General features: G+C 41.5%; 1 protein-coding gene across 7 annotated transcripts in view; it reads left to right on the plus strand.

The window, feature by feature from the left end:
- LMBR1 (limb development membrane protein 1) overlaps nucleotides 1-15,199 on the plus strand; it is a 131,056-nt gene that overhangs the window by 33,716 nt on the left and 82,141 nt on the right. For all 7 annotated transcript variants that reach the window (XR_010381506.1, XR_010381504.1, XR_010381505.1 and 4 more), the window contains one exon: nucleotides 9,738-9,841. Coding sequence is in view for 3 of the 7 variants with exons in the window: in XM_064487148.1 (XP_064343218.1) it covers nucleotides 9,738-9,841 (104 nt within the window). In the remaining 4 variants the exon portion in view is untranslated. The remainder of the gene's footprint in view (nucleotides 1-9,737; nucleotides 9,842-15,199) is intronic.

Here is a 15,199-nt window from a genome sequence, read left to right on the forward strand (position 1 = left end):
CTGGGATTATTAAATAATCTTTATTTACGTTTAGATACCTCTTTTGGGGATGGGCATTGAATATATTTCCAAAAAGGTTGTCACTGATACTGATTTTGATAAATTACAAGGTTTCTGAAGTTTTAGGGTTCTACTGCTGCATCAGAACATAGAATTTTAGCTTTCTGAAGTAGAGGAATTTAGCTCAGATTCCTTTTTGGTTTACAAATTAATATGTGATAATATGTAATACAGTAAAGGTGGTGGTAGTATGTTATGTGTATTAGCTCTAATTTTTAATTTAAGAATGTTTTATCAAAATTACAGAATATTCTTAAGGGGTATTTATGTGTGTACGTCTGATGTGTGTTTATAAAATGCTGGAGACTTACTGAGTTTCACACAGTTGCCAAAAATAGAACGACAACTTAGGAGTATATAGTAGCTATGTTATTTTTCTATATATTAACTGTTCTTCTCATAATAACTTTAACTTTCTCACATGTTGCAAGTTTAATAATTAAATTAACCTAAGCTGAGTCTGAAGCTTTCACATTTATTCTGGTTAATAATCTAATTTTTTGCATTCAATTATTTAGACTTTGAACAAAAGCTGGCTATTTACATAGATGACTATACTGCTAGGTAGCATATTATCATCAACTCTCAAATTCCTTGTGTTAAGTGAATTTTTCTGGCAAATATAAGTATGGTGGAAGTTATATCTCTTTCTGCAATTGTGGTTGTTAAAACCGTCAGTGGTAATGTTGAATCTCCTGGAAAAGGGGGAGTGGGGGAAAATAAAAATTGTTTTAAATTATATATATTATATATAAAGTTCAGTACACAAAAGAAGTTATCTAACCTCACTACAAAACTAAATGAGTTGCTTAGTATCTTTGTTTAGTATCAAGCAGATGTTGCTGCTTGTCAGTATCTGTTGATACAGATTTCTTTCTTTAGCTTTTTCATAAATATCTTCATTTTAAGTGTATTGGTTAGTCAGAATAGGTTCTTTTACTGATTAGTGTGATCTTTTTGCCTAAGGCAGACTTTCATTTTTCAACTTTTGACTTCCAGAGAAGAATTTGAATTTGTATTTTTCACTGCATGAAAGGGAAACATGATCAGAAAGAGAAATTCTGGAATTTCGTATATTTAGAGATCAGCAGCAGTAATAAAGTCTCCTTTCTGCTCTGGGTGATAGCTGATCATTTTAAATTATAAAAACTAAGTAAAAATTTCCCTCCATTATTAAAGTATCGTGGACTCTGAGCTTTCAGGGGTTTTTGCTAGTGGTTGCAGCTCTCTGAGGGCAGTCTTGGAGCCCCTGCTACACGGTAACTTGTTTTGCTGAGGCTGGGATTGGAGTTGAGCTTCGTGAGGCTGGCGGGTAGACAGGCCGCGCCGCGGCTGCCGAGGGCCCAGCCTGCGCCTCCATCTCAGGTCAGCTTTGTGTTCTCCGTGCTTCTTGTGCACTTTGTGGGGAAGTTACAGGATGTCGGGGTGTGAAGGGCTTTGGGTTTCACAGAAGCATTCAAGTGTGTATTTCATGATGCATAAGGGCCTTTACGTGCTCCTTGCAGAGAACTTAGACTGTGCAGCCATGGGGAGGAAAACAACCACCCACCATTCTGCTGCACTCACTTGTCAGTACTTCGGTGTATTTCTTTGCAATTTATTTTCTGTGCCTATTTTTGTCATTGTTGTTTTCATAGATCTTTTAATATCATGTAAGTATATAGAGTGTTGTTGTGTAAGCTTGCTTTGGTATAATTAGTGAGAATCATTCTCTAAGGAAAGGGTTGAGAGCTAATTTTAGCTGTAATTCATAGCACTTCCTTGTCTTTATCTGGTCTAATTGATGTACGTTAGAGTTTTTCAGGTTTTTGGACCATTTGCATTATGTTGAGACAGGGCAGGGAGAGGCACTGACATTGGTTTACCATTTTGGTATGTAATTTCTCTTCTGTTCTTCATGAGAGCTCTGTAAGGTCTATTACAGCCCATTTTATACACGAGGAAATAGGACAGTGCAGTTGAAGTCCCTTTTCTGGGTCACCTGTAGCTGACAGATGCAAACCCAGGCTGGTCCGACATAAGGTACCACTCACTTGGACACCCACTGCCTGGACTGAGGAAGTCTTTAAAATCATGAAGAGTGTGAATACTGTGTTGTGCACTAAGTACACGGAATACGTGCAATATTTTATTGAAGTTGGATTTGTTAAAACCTTTCTGTATTCGAAAGATGTTTTGGTTTCTTAAGACTTGTGTGTACATAAATGTAAACAAATGTGTAAGTGTTAGTTCTGTTGTAGTGTCTTACAAACTGGTCATAAGCTCAATTAAGCATTTTGTTTTACAGAGATGGATAGACTTTCTAGGCTATCATATTCTCAGTTTAAACATTTCCTTTAGTAAAATCTTATTAAAGTGACACTCTCTTTTTGCCAACCAGACAAAAAAAAGGCCCTCAGCTTAGGGTCTCACGGGCTGAAATTAAGGTTTTCACAGAGTTGTATTCCTTATTGGAGGCTCTGTGGGAAGAATTTGCTTCAAAGTTCATTCGGGTTTTTGGCTGAATCTGGTTCTCTGTGCTTGTAGGACTGAGGCCCTCATTTCCTTGCTAGCTGTTAGCCAGGTGCCATCTTTGCCCCAGAGGCTGCCTCTCTCTTTTCTTTTTCCATGTGACCCCATCCAGCAAAGTTGTGTCAACTTCCTCCCTGACTTACTCTTCTCTTCTGCTGCTTCTCTGACTGAGAGAAAATTCTCTGCGTTTAAAGGCTCATTTGGTTCAGTTGTGCCCACCTGGCTAATCCAAGATGGTCTCCCTGGGTCTCTTTATTAAAGTCCTTAGCCTTCATTATATCTGCAACATCCTTTTTTGCCGTGTATATTTGGTGAATAGTGTTTTCCCCAAATTTGTGTCCCCCTAGAATGTCAGGACATGACCTTATTTGGAAATGATGTCTTTGCAGATATCGTTAGTGAAATAAGATTATAATAGATTAGGGTGAGCCTAATCCAGTAGCTCCTCCTTATACGGAGACAGAGCTGAGCCGGACACAGTGGGGAGAAGGCCATGTGAAGACCAAGGCAGAGGTGGGAGTGTTGCGCCTGCAAGCCCAGGAGAGCCCGACACCACAGGCAGCCGGCAGAGCAGCGTGGAGGGGCTCTTCCCCAGAACCTCCAGCAGGGCAGTGCTGCTGCTGGCCTTTGCTTTCGGACTTCAAGCCTCCACGACTGTGAGACAGGAGGTTTCTGTCTGTGGTGCTTTGTTGGGGCAGCCCTAGGACACTCACTGATGCGCTGTGGGACGATTCCAGGGGTTAAAGTGTGGGTATCTTTGGGGCTCACTCTCCCTACCTTGAGTGTGCAGCTGAGTACAGAGCAGGAAAATACAACCCATAATGAGGGGAAAAAGTCAGGCAAAACTGACTCACAGTTGACATGATTCAGAATAAGACAAGGTCATTGGAACGTTTCTTCTAACTCCAGTTCACATATTCCAGAAGCTAGAGGAGAGGCTGAACATATCGAGACATAAAAGATATGAACAAGAACCAAATAAACTTCTAGAGATGGAAGCTGTAGTGTTTGAAATGAAAGTACATGGGACGGGATTCCAAAAGCAGACTGGACGTTGCAGAAGAGATAAGACATAGCAGCCGAAAACTGAAAAAGAAGCACACAGAGAAAAAAATGGCCGAAAAACTGATCAGGTCATCAGTGGTATAACTGATGTTCTTGAAGGAGGGAGGATTAAGAAAAATATTTGAAAAATTAATGGCAGAAAGATTTCAAGATTAGATGAAAACTGTAAACTCACTTATCCAAGAAGCTCAACTAGCTTTAGGTACAAGAAACCTGCCAAGACACATCAAGTTGGTCAAAATCAGTGTTAAGGAGAAAATCTTAAAAGCGTTCAGAGAAAAAGATGTAAAGTACAAAGGAGCAATGACGAAACTCATAGCTTATTTCTTCTGGGAAAAAAATGCAAGACAGATGGCAGGGTAGCAACGTCTTGAAAGTACCGAAAGAAGAAAGCCCCGCCAGCCTAGTTCTATATCCAGTGAAAATACTTTCTCAAATCAAAGTCTCAGTCAGGACCGTGTCAGATGTACAAAAGGCGAAAAGTCATCACCACACACCTACACTGACAAAAATAAGGGGAGACTGGTGGCAGGTAGACATCTGGATCTGTAAAACGGAGTGAAGAACTCCAGGAGTGGCTAGTGTGCGGGTGAACGCTGGAGCGATGCCATGCTAATTCCAGTAAGAAGGGGGATGGAGTAGGTGTGCTGTTATCAGAGACGGTTAAGGAACATCCCGGGCTTGAGAAGATTGCTTCATAATAATGAAGGGGTCCACTTGTCAAAGTGACACAGTAGTAAACTTTGTCTACCTATCATCTACCTGTCTACTTAAAGATATTTATTAAATAGCTATTAAGTACACAAAGCAAAACTTGTGGAAATTAAAGGATTGATAGTAAAAAATCACGATTATATTCAGATATACCAATATCCCCTTTTCAATAACTGATGGAACAAGTAGCCAGGAAAAACTCAAGGCATGGATACTTTCAAATACTTGAAATTGAAGACTTGAGTAACACTTAACTAACTTGGCCTGTTTGCATTTACGGAACACTCTGCCCGTCAGTAGTGGAATACGCATTCCTTTCAAGTATTCGGGGAGTATTTACCAAGAGAACCGTATTCTGTGCCATAAGACAAGCCTCAGCACTTTGTCCTACATGACACGCTCTCTGGTGACAATGCACTTGAGCAGGGAATCAGCAGCAGCACCGTATCGAGAAAACGCCTCAGGTAAGTGGCCACTAAATAGCACTTGACAGTAGCTCTCAGGTCGAGGAGCAAGCCGAAAGGGAAATCCGGCATACTTTGAAGGAAAGAAAAATGAAAATAAAACATCTCAAAATTTATAGCACAAAGGTAACCGTTTAGGAAAAGAGAAGTCCTTAAGTCAGTTCCCATGGCTTCTACCTTCAGAAACTAGAGAAGGGAGCAAGTGAATCCCAAAGTGAGAAGAAGATGGGAAATGAAAAAAGATGAGAGGAGACATCAATGAAACAGAAGATGGAGAACATCCACGAGGAGGTCAGCCGGGCTGACGCAGCCTCAGCCAGATCGCAGGACGCACCGTCGTGAATGTCAGGCCTGGGGGTGGTGGCGCCACTCCGACTCTGCGGCTGCTGAAGGGCTGACTAGCGCGCATGTTGAGCACCTTTATGCCAGCAAATTCAACAAGTTAGAGAAACTGAAAAATTCCTTGAAAGGCAGAAGCCAATGAAACCCTCTTATGCATTGTGGAAATGTTACAAACATTCTCACAAATAAAACTCTAGGCCAGCAAGACTTCATTGTTCTACCAGATACTTAAAGAAGAAATGCTGTCAGTTCTACACAGACTTTTTAAGAAAATTGAGAATGAGGGACTACTTCCTAACTCTGAGACCAGCATTACCCTGATACCAAAACCATACAGACACACGTGAAAACTGTAGACCAATATCCCTCACGAACATAGATGCATGAATTTTTAACAAAATTTTAGCAAATCAAACATAACAATAATAAAAAGGATAATATGTCATCACTTTTTTAAAAAATCAGTGAATATAATTCACCATATATACATATTGAAAATGAAAATTCATATGGTCATCGCAATATATGCAACAAAAGCATATGACAAAACTCAGTGTTCATTCCTGATAAAATCTCTCAGCAAATTAGGCACGAAAGGGGATTTTCTCATCCTAATAAAAAGCATCTCTGAAAACCCTGCAGATAACATCATACTTAATAGTGAAAGGTTGAATGATTTTTACTTGTGATCAGAACAAGGCAAGGATGTCCTCTCTCACCACTTCTATTCAACATTGTTCTGGTGATTTTTAAACAATAAAGAACATTCAGATTGGAAAGGAAAAAGTAAAACTGTCTCTGTTAACAGATGATATGACTGTCTATGTAGAAATTTTTATGGAATCTATTATAAAAAAGCTATTAGAACTAATAAGTGGATTTTGCAAGGTTGCAGGATACAAGGTCAATATATAAAACTCCACTGCACTTCTATATACTAGCAATGAGTAATTGGAAATTGATTTAAAAACCAGTGCCATTTATACACAGTAGAATCAAAAATATGAAATGCTTTGGGATGTGTCCTATATGCAGTAAACTAGAAAACACTGCTGAGAAAAATTAAAGAGTACTGTCATAAATGGAGCGAGAGGCTGTGTTCATAGAAGACAGTACTGCTAAGATGTCCATTCTCCCCAAGTTGATGTTTTGATTCAACACAGTCTCAGTCAAAGTGCCAGCATGCTTTTTCTTTTGTAGAAATTGAAATGCTGGTCTAAAATTTAGGTAGGAATTCAAAGGACTTAGAATAGCCAAAACAGCTTTGAAAGAGAACAGAATTGGAGCGCTGACCGCCCAACTCGGAGTTTAAGGCCCTCGTAGCTGAGACTGCGGTGACAGCACAGAGATAGACAAATAGATGAACTGAATAGAACAGAGTGTCCAGGAATGTATCATTATAACATACTGTCATTTTACTTTTAACAAAGGTGCAAAGGCAATTTGGTGGAAAGAGGCTGTTTTTAACAAATGGTATTGGAGCAATCATAGGCAAAAAATGAACTTCAGTTCATATCTGGCACTGTATACAAAAAGTGATTCAAAAAGATCATAGACCTAAATGTAAATCCTAAAACTGTAGCACTTACAGAGGGAAACATAGGAGACAGTCTTTGACACTGGGCTCGACCGTAACTTGGGTAAGACAATTATGCTGCAAGGCATGATCCATAAAGAAAACATTGGTAGATTGCACTTCATCAGCATGAAGGAATTTTGTTCTTTGAAAAGTACTGTTAAGAGAATGCAGAGACAGTCCACAGAGTGGGAGGAAGTGTCTGCAAATCCTATACCAGATAAGGGACTTGTAGTCAGAGTATTTAAAGACCTTGCCAAACTCAGGACACAAACAGACAACCCAATGACAATGGACACCAGATTTGAAGAGACATTTTAGCAGAGAAGATATAGATGGATGGCAAATAAGTTCATGAAAAGATGTTCACATCATTATTCATTGGAGAAACGCAAATTAAAACAGTAGTGAGAGACCACTGTACACCTGTTGGAATGGCTGAAACTAAGAACACTGCCCATACCATTTTTTTGGTCAAAATGCAGATGAAATTTGAACCCTGCTGGTGGGAATGTAAAATTATACACTCAACTTTGGAAAACATTTTGACAGTTTCTTAAAATGTTAACTGTACACCTGCTGTCTGACCCAGACATTGCATGTCTATGTACTTACCACAAAGAAACGAAAGCCTGTGTCCATACGAAGACTTGTATGTGTTTATATAACAGCTTTAGTTGTGAGAGCCACAACCCAGACAGCAGTTTGCAGGTGGATGGATGCTGTGTAGTAACTGTATTGAATCTGATACAAAGGGACAGACTATTGATACTGTCAGTGTTGAAAAAAATCTCAAAATAATTGTACCACGGGACAGACTCCAGACAAAAACAAGGTTACATACTACACATTACCATTTTTAGAAAGTTTTGGAAAACACAGTCTTTTCTAAGGTTCACAATCTGGTGGGTGGAGTATGGGTTGGGGTGGGGAGTGGCAGGAGGCTGTGATTATAAAATGGCATGAGCAAATGTGGGGGTGATGGATACATTCATTATCTTGGTTATGGTGACATAACTGCCCAGTTTTATGAAATTGTACACTTTGTAGTTTATATCAATTGTAACTCAATAAATTTGCTACAAATTAGTATTTTTACTTTTTATATACATCATGATTTTCTGCAAAGTGAACGTGGGTGCTCAGAAAGTAGGATAGTTTGGTACAGAAACTACTCAGCGCTGTGCGTTAGTAGCCTCTGGGCATACGACTATTACTGAAAGCAGAAAATCATTAAGTGCTTGTTTTGTTACAGGCATGCTGACTGTTGTTCATGCCTTATTGCGCTTAATTCTCAGCACCACCTGCGGACGTGATCCTCAGCCTCGCTGCACAGGTGAAGAACCTGTGACTTAGAAGGGTTGTCATGTGAAAGTGCAGACGGGGCTTGAGCCCAGGCCTGTCTGAAACTCCAGTGTGTGCGTTTGGCCACCATCCTGTGTGCTCTTCTTAGTTATTAACACAGTACAGCAACTGGCCATAATTATAACCCCTGTGAATGAAGAAGAGGGTTAAGATCTTTAGCATTTTTTTTTCAGGGCTGGAAAGTGGAAAAGTATTTTAGAACAGTTTTTATTTTTAAAATTGCAAATTAAAGTTCTTCTTAAGACATTGTTTTCTGAAACATTTTGTAGAACATTTTATTTCCTGCTAAGGTAAATATATACTCTAAAATTCGCTCACTCTATCTAGATTCTTGAGTAAGAAACTTGTAAATTGATTTTTAATTATATCACCCTACCTACTAAAGGAAGTAAATCTCTTTAGGTAACCTGTACAGGTGCTGAATTATTTCTTTTTATTTGTTTGTATTCCATGCCGTTCCAAAAAGGATTTAGGGCACTTATGAAACATATATGTTAATTTGTAACCAACACAACTGTAAACTAGTTGACTTTGGTTCCCAGACAGCTCAGCGTATAGTCTCATAGGTCTGGAGTGGAAGCTGTGAGGGCAGAGGTTTGCCTGGAACAGAGAGCTTTGTAAATAAGGGTTTTGAAAGAACAGCAGTTACCTCTTTTCAAAAACATTGGGTTATGATTGCATGTAGTCCATTGAACTTATGCTTAGCATAATTTTTATCTTTGATTCTTGATCTTATAAATTTTAATGAAGGTTATAGCCATCAGTTTTAAAGTTGATTATTTTACGTATAAAGAGTGAGAGGTTGGGTCAAATATTATTCCAGTGACATACCTAAAGTTCTGTCTTTTAAAAAATCTAGTATTATCATGTAAGTTGCTTTTTATTGTGATTTTATGAGAGCAGAATGTGCCAGAAAGGGAAAAGGTGATGTGAGCTTGCCTGCCCCTTTTACTTTTTCTTTCCCACTTGGAATTGCTTACTAAAACTTCTGTGATGTCGTGGTTTTAAAAAATCCCCAGACTTAGTGCAGCTCCTTGCAGGCTCTGCAGCCTCGGCAGGTTTTGCGTAGCCAGCCTCTGCCGTGTCAGGGGTTGCCGTGAGGAGCAGATGAGTTTGTGTAATAATGTGTAAATCACATAGAATAGTGCTCAACGTAAGGGCTCAATAAATGCTAATTATTACTTTTAGGGTTTTTATGAGGCTTAAATTAAACAAGGTTGTACATGTAGAATGTTCAGTAGAGTATCTGGCATTTATTAAGTGCTCAATAAATGCTAGTGGCTCTAATTTAAATATTCAGGTGCCAATATGTCTGAAGAGGCTGTGTCTTTGCATCTCTGCATGTATCGTATCTTTAGTGAATGCGTTTTAGGGCTTGAGGAAAAATCGTTAGTTTTTGTGTTGACTTTTCCCAATAGGTACAAGTTACAAAGCTATAAACAGTTTGGAGAAATATGTAATCATTTTTCTGGTTTCTAAGTTTAAGTCATTTGTTAGGCCTCCCTCTCCAAGTTTATGTTTATTTTCACTGTTAAAAAGTACAGAACTTTGACTAGTGTCACAGGCTAGCTCTGTGATTTTCTTTGGCAGGACTTGTCAGTGTCTAACTCATCTTTCTTCCGTTGTTCTCCGCCCTGCAGGTTTGTGGAACCTTGCTTCTCTCTTTTCCAATCTTTGTTTATTTGTGTTGATGCCCTTTGCCTTTTTCTTTCTGGAATCAGAAGGTTTTGCTGGCCTAAAAAAGGTAAGTGAATTGTGTTTTAGAATTAAATGTACTAAATGAAGAAGTAAATACCAGTCTTGTTGAGCTAGGAAAACGAGGCTTCAACAGCCATTTTACTGGATTGTAAAAAGTTTAATAATAGCCTCTTGTTAATATTAATAATGTTTTTACAATACTACTAATAGTGTCACATATTAAGTTGTTCCACACGTCCACAGGGAGGAAGTCGTCCTTTGACCTTTGAGTGCTTTGGTAGTATGTGCAAAGTTGGTGGGGTACTCTTCTGTTGAATGAACGAGCCTGATGCAATAGCTATTACTCCTTTCTTAGGCTGTCTCACTTAGTGTAAAGCATGACAGGAAATTCTAAAAACCTTAAAATGTATCTCGTTGTGAAAGTGTTTCACATCCAGTGTTTTCAGGAGAGTGGCATGTTATACTGCTCCCCCGGATAGGCAGATCCCCAGGGTACTGTGACTTACTGCTGTTAGGTGAATGTGGGAGGGTCAGAGGTGGGCAAAACAGGAGACTGCGAGAGCAGCTTAAACAGTTGGTCCAGACGTTACAAATGCTAGTAACTCCGTCTGTCCTTGAACATAACGACTTAAAGTGAAGGGAACAGCATTTCTGTTTACAGCTTGCTGAGCTCTTTGCTGTAAAAGCTTGGAATATACTGCAAGGATTTCAGGTGACTTTTTGGGTGACTTTTAAACATGACAAAATGAGTTCTAGTGTTGCGTTTTATAGACATTGTTCACCTTTTAATTCTTAGGAGGCTTATTCATACTCACACTGTGACGCGTGGAGTGAGTGTGCCCATGTGTCTTGTCAGGTAGTGCGCCAGCTAAGTGGAGCGGCATGGGGAGCTGCCAGCTGAGTGTGATCGTTACTACGGTTTCTCACGTAGCTTCTTGTGCTTCTTAGGGACGCAGTTGTTCGGGTGTAACATTTCGATAGTTCTTCTGATTTTAAGCCTCAGGTATAGCGCGTTTTTGACCTGTACATTGAAGGGTGCCATGACAGAATCACTGAGAGGCGACACGTGCGTTGTTTTAGTGGGCTCATTTTTCTGTTTTCCATATATTCTTCCATGCTTTAACAGTCTGCTGCTGGGAACTAACAGTTGGTTTTGTATTTAGTCTTATGCACTAAATTGTTTGTTGTATTTGGCGGTCAAACCGGCATTGAGAAAACTGGCTTTCCTATATTTGTTTTTTATAATGGTGTTTTTAAACTATTTAAGTTACCCATGTAATGTGAAAGAATTATATAGTTTCCGTTTAAAAAGCTGTGTGTTCATAATTTCTTGAATAATTATAGGAAGTTTTATTGCTGAAAGGGATTTAGTTCAAACCCTCCTTTTATAAGGAGGAAACTGAGGTCCAAAGATATTAAGTGTTATTAAATTGTCTAAAAACCACATATGCACAATTGCAGAACCAGAACTGAGACCCAGGGGTTGCTTCTAACCTCCCCAAAGCATGCATGCTTTTTGCATGCCAGCACTGTGCAGAGCACAGCTAAAGCCAACAAGGTAGGTGACGTGGCCGGGACAAATAAGGTGAAGGAGCAGAGGGGACCGTGGCACGCTGGCAGAGGGAGGAGCCGGGAAGGGTTCTGAGTGGGTGTGCCAGGCGGTGGGAGGGTGAAGGGACAGCGGTCTGCAGGCTGACAGCCCAAGCTCTCGGAGAGCAGGGTGGGAGCATGACACACAGCCAGGCTGAGCTCATCGGAGCACTTGAGAAAGCAGTTTCTGTAGAATTTTGGAGCCTTTTGATGAGTATTCATTCATTTGACAGAGTTTCACCAAGCATTTCCTAAGTGGTAGTTGTCATGCTATTATAGGAGCTTGCTGGGGACAGAGATGAAAAGACATCACTTGCACTCAGGGGATGAGCAGAGGAAGAAGTCAGAAACGCAGGCAGAACCCCTGTGGCGGGTGGACTTCTGTGCAGCAAGCCGCGCCGGGAGGGGTGCCGAGCTTGGCCTGGGGAGCCCAGGGAGGCTTCCCAGGGGGAGTTAGCCTGCTCTTGCTCCGGGACTCGAGGGTGAGCTCCCAGGCCCGAGCACAGGCCGGGGTTCCAGCTGAACTGACGGAGTGGCTGGTACTCAGCTGCAGAACAGAGAACGATGAGAGGTGGCTCGTCAGGGTCACATCCTGGAGGCCTGAGTCTCTACCAGATGGTGTACAGCAGGGAATCGGCAAAGGATTTTTGATAAGAATTTCTGCATCTACTTTTATTTAGGCAAATTTAGAGATAAATACACATGTCAGAATTTCAGCACGTCACGAGGGGAGTGAACACGTGCACCACACAGTGCAAGACTGGTTTAGAGACATCACCACACTGGCTCAGCCACGCGCCCGGCTCTGCTAAACCGAGCGCTTCAGTGTGTGTCCCTGCAGTTGCCGTGTTGGGGTTTGCTTTAATAAATACGCAGTTCTCCCTTCCCTGCCTCTGCCTCGTGCGATCTTACCGAGCAGAAAAGACCGGCGGCGAAGCTCAGTGTTAAATACATTTTCACGTTCGGTATCAAAGTATGCTGCTTAGTTACACGTTCTGTGAAAACCTAGTTACTAGTTAGATTATTTTCAAAAGCACTGTGCAATGTGGACACACCCCTTGTCTCCAGATTATTTTCCTCCCTTCTTGTGAACTAACCAGCTAGAAAAGGGGCCTGGCCAAATCTGGAGCAGAGTTAGCACCCACCTCTAGAATTAACCCTGGTCATGTGTCGCTATTCTCCGGTCCCCCTTACAGACTGCGGTCAAAGCGGGGAGTCAGCCTGGGGGTGGGGGGACACAGAAGGTAAGAGAAGCTGTTTTACACATACAGCTGTACAGGAGTTCTGCCCTCTAATTTTTTACTTCTAGTCTCTTTATACAAGATTAAAAGAATGCCTTTTCTAAGCGCATCTGTCTGTTTGTCTCCTCAAAATCTGTCAATGTCACCAGCTACACTTCATGATCTCAGAGGGGACTGACATGTTGAGTGATTGTAGGGTGTAGTCGACGTGACCATTCCAGTTAATTCCCAGACACAGCAAAGAGTCTAAAAAGGGGGGGAGAAGGCACAGCTCAGGATGGTTACCGTTTAGTAGACTTGGGCAGCTGGGGAATGAAAGGAGTTGTAGAAACCAGATTCAAATGTTTGGTTTTTAACGCTCTCAAAGGAAGGAGGGAGACGGGTCGTGGCTCGGAGGAGACGAGATAGGATGATTCTGCTATTAGTGTGCTGATGGGGAGGGGCCCGGGGAGAGAGTGCAGGTACTAAGGTGAGAAAATTTATCTTTGGTGCCAGACTGCCTGGGCTAGTTATGTCAGCTAGACCACAGGTTTTCTTTCTGTAAAATGGATGTAGTCATGATCGTTACCCTACTGTTTAATTTGGAGGATTGAATGAGGGGTGATTATTCAGGTCAGGCGTATAGGCCGGGGTTTAGCTCAGTCTGTGTCAAGAGCTTGGTGCATCTGACTGGTGGGTCTTCTAGAGGACATCCATGTGACGGGGATGGAGCATTAGAAAGCAGCAAAGTACAGCAGAGTCAGCTCTTGATTACTCACATATTGTTATCTTTGGCAACTTTAAGATTCCAGGTGACTTTCCCCATTTTGAAATGGCATGTAGTGAAGGAGAATTGAAACTGCCTGAAGAGAAGGTACGTCTAGACCCTGGGGGAAGTGTTTAGAGAGCTTTCAAGTTGGGGAATCGTGGCATGTTGTTTTATAATACTCACATTTTTCAGTTTTAAAATCAATTACTTGGAAGTTGCAAGGGTTATTGTTAACGTTGTACATTTAAGTCTAACTGTGTAAAGTGTATGTCTGAGCCTTTCAGCGTTGTGCCTTCCTGTTGGGTCAGGCCACTTGGTAGCACTTGCACAGGTTCCGAACAGCGCTGGGGCAGATCTGGGCTGCTGGCTGCCTCGCTGTCAGGAACTCTGCTGCTCTGCCGGGGCGAGCAGCCCGCTGACGTCTGCAGCGCGCTTGCTGGCAAGCGTGTGTACTTGTGTGTATCCTTTAAGGCCCATTGCTGACACATCTGCTTCCAAGGGGACACTGAGGACACCTTAGAAAACACTTCTAGTTGGTAGATTCAGCGCAGTGACTTGCGTAACGACGAGCTTGTAACGCGGTGAAGTTAAACGTCCTTTCCCCTTCGGCCGCCCTCCTGGCGCTGTTTTACTGCAGCTGCGTCTGGTGGGCCCCTGACTAGCGTGTGGCCCCGCCAAGCCCCCACTGACTCCCCTGGGCAGTCGGTTTTAAAGCAGCCCCTTGCACACTGTGCCGGGACGCGGAAATTGGCCACTAGCCACGGCGGATGCAGAGCTTGAATTGAAAATCAAATTAAACAGAATTCTCTACTTAGTTTTTAATTAAACCACTATGTTAATTCAAACAGGCCGTTTCAGGCCTGGGGGGTTGACCATGTCCTTTCAAGGGCCTTAAGTCTCCTTTCTTCTCTGTGCTTACCGTGGTGTGTGTTTCTTTTTCACTAGGACCGTCTCCTCGCCATTCCCGTTCTTTATAATTCTCAAGAGTAGGAGAGTGTAAGTGGTTTTGGTAAAGCGGGTTTTTTTTGGGTTTTTTTTTGGTAAGAAGGTAACTTTTATCTTGGCATTCTTACATTCACAGTTAAATATTTCTCTCATTTAGATTGTTTCACTGTTACCTGCATATATTGTATCAGGCGTTACATGTTCACGTGTGTGTGAACCTGACACCGTGCTTGCATCTTGTTTCAGCTCTGATAAAGAGGCTGCATCTGCGGGGTTTGGCTGTGTTTTGTGGTAGAGATGATTCCTCCACAGTTTTTATCTGGGTCGCTCGGTCATACACCAGAGGACAAGGGTCCGGGGGTTGACAGCACTCTGTTGCTGCTACATCTCAGATCAGCAGTGCGAGTTTCTCTCCCTACTCTGCCTCACAGAGACCTCTAGATTATCTGGGGTGATGTCAGAAGATGGTTTTCAGTTGCATAATGAACTCCGAAAGTAACCTCTGGCCAGGGTTTAGATGGGAGTTAGGAATGTGTTTGCTTCATATGGTATCTTAACATCTTACTTTGAATTTAAAAGACATGAGAAAAAAATTCAACAACTTAGTGAAAGTAAAAAAATCTCTTCAGTGACAGATTATTTCATAAACCAAAGATGTTTCTGGGAGTAACTTTATATTGTGCTTCACATTAATGCCTATCTTTGATTTGAAGTCATGGCATAAAATTTAACATAAGTGACAGCAACATCCTGACCAATTACCCAAGCCATCCAGACGTCCCTAAATGTCCAGAACATAGCACATGGTCTGTGGGATTAAGAGGTTAACTCCTATAACTTCAAACGAAGTGCTTGATAATAAAAGCAAAAAGTACAAAAT

The sequence above is a fragment of the Camelus dromedarius genome, chromosome 7, assembly GCF_036321535.1.
Source record: "Camelus dromedarius isolate mCamDro1 chromosome 7, mCamDro1.pat, whole genome shotgun sequence".
Taxonomy (NCBI): Eukaryota; Metazoa; Chordata; class Mammalia; order Artiodactyla; family Camelidae; genus Camelus; species Camelus dromedarius.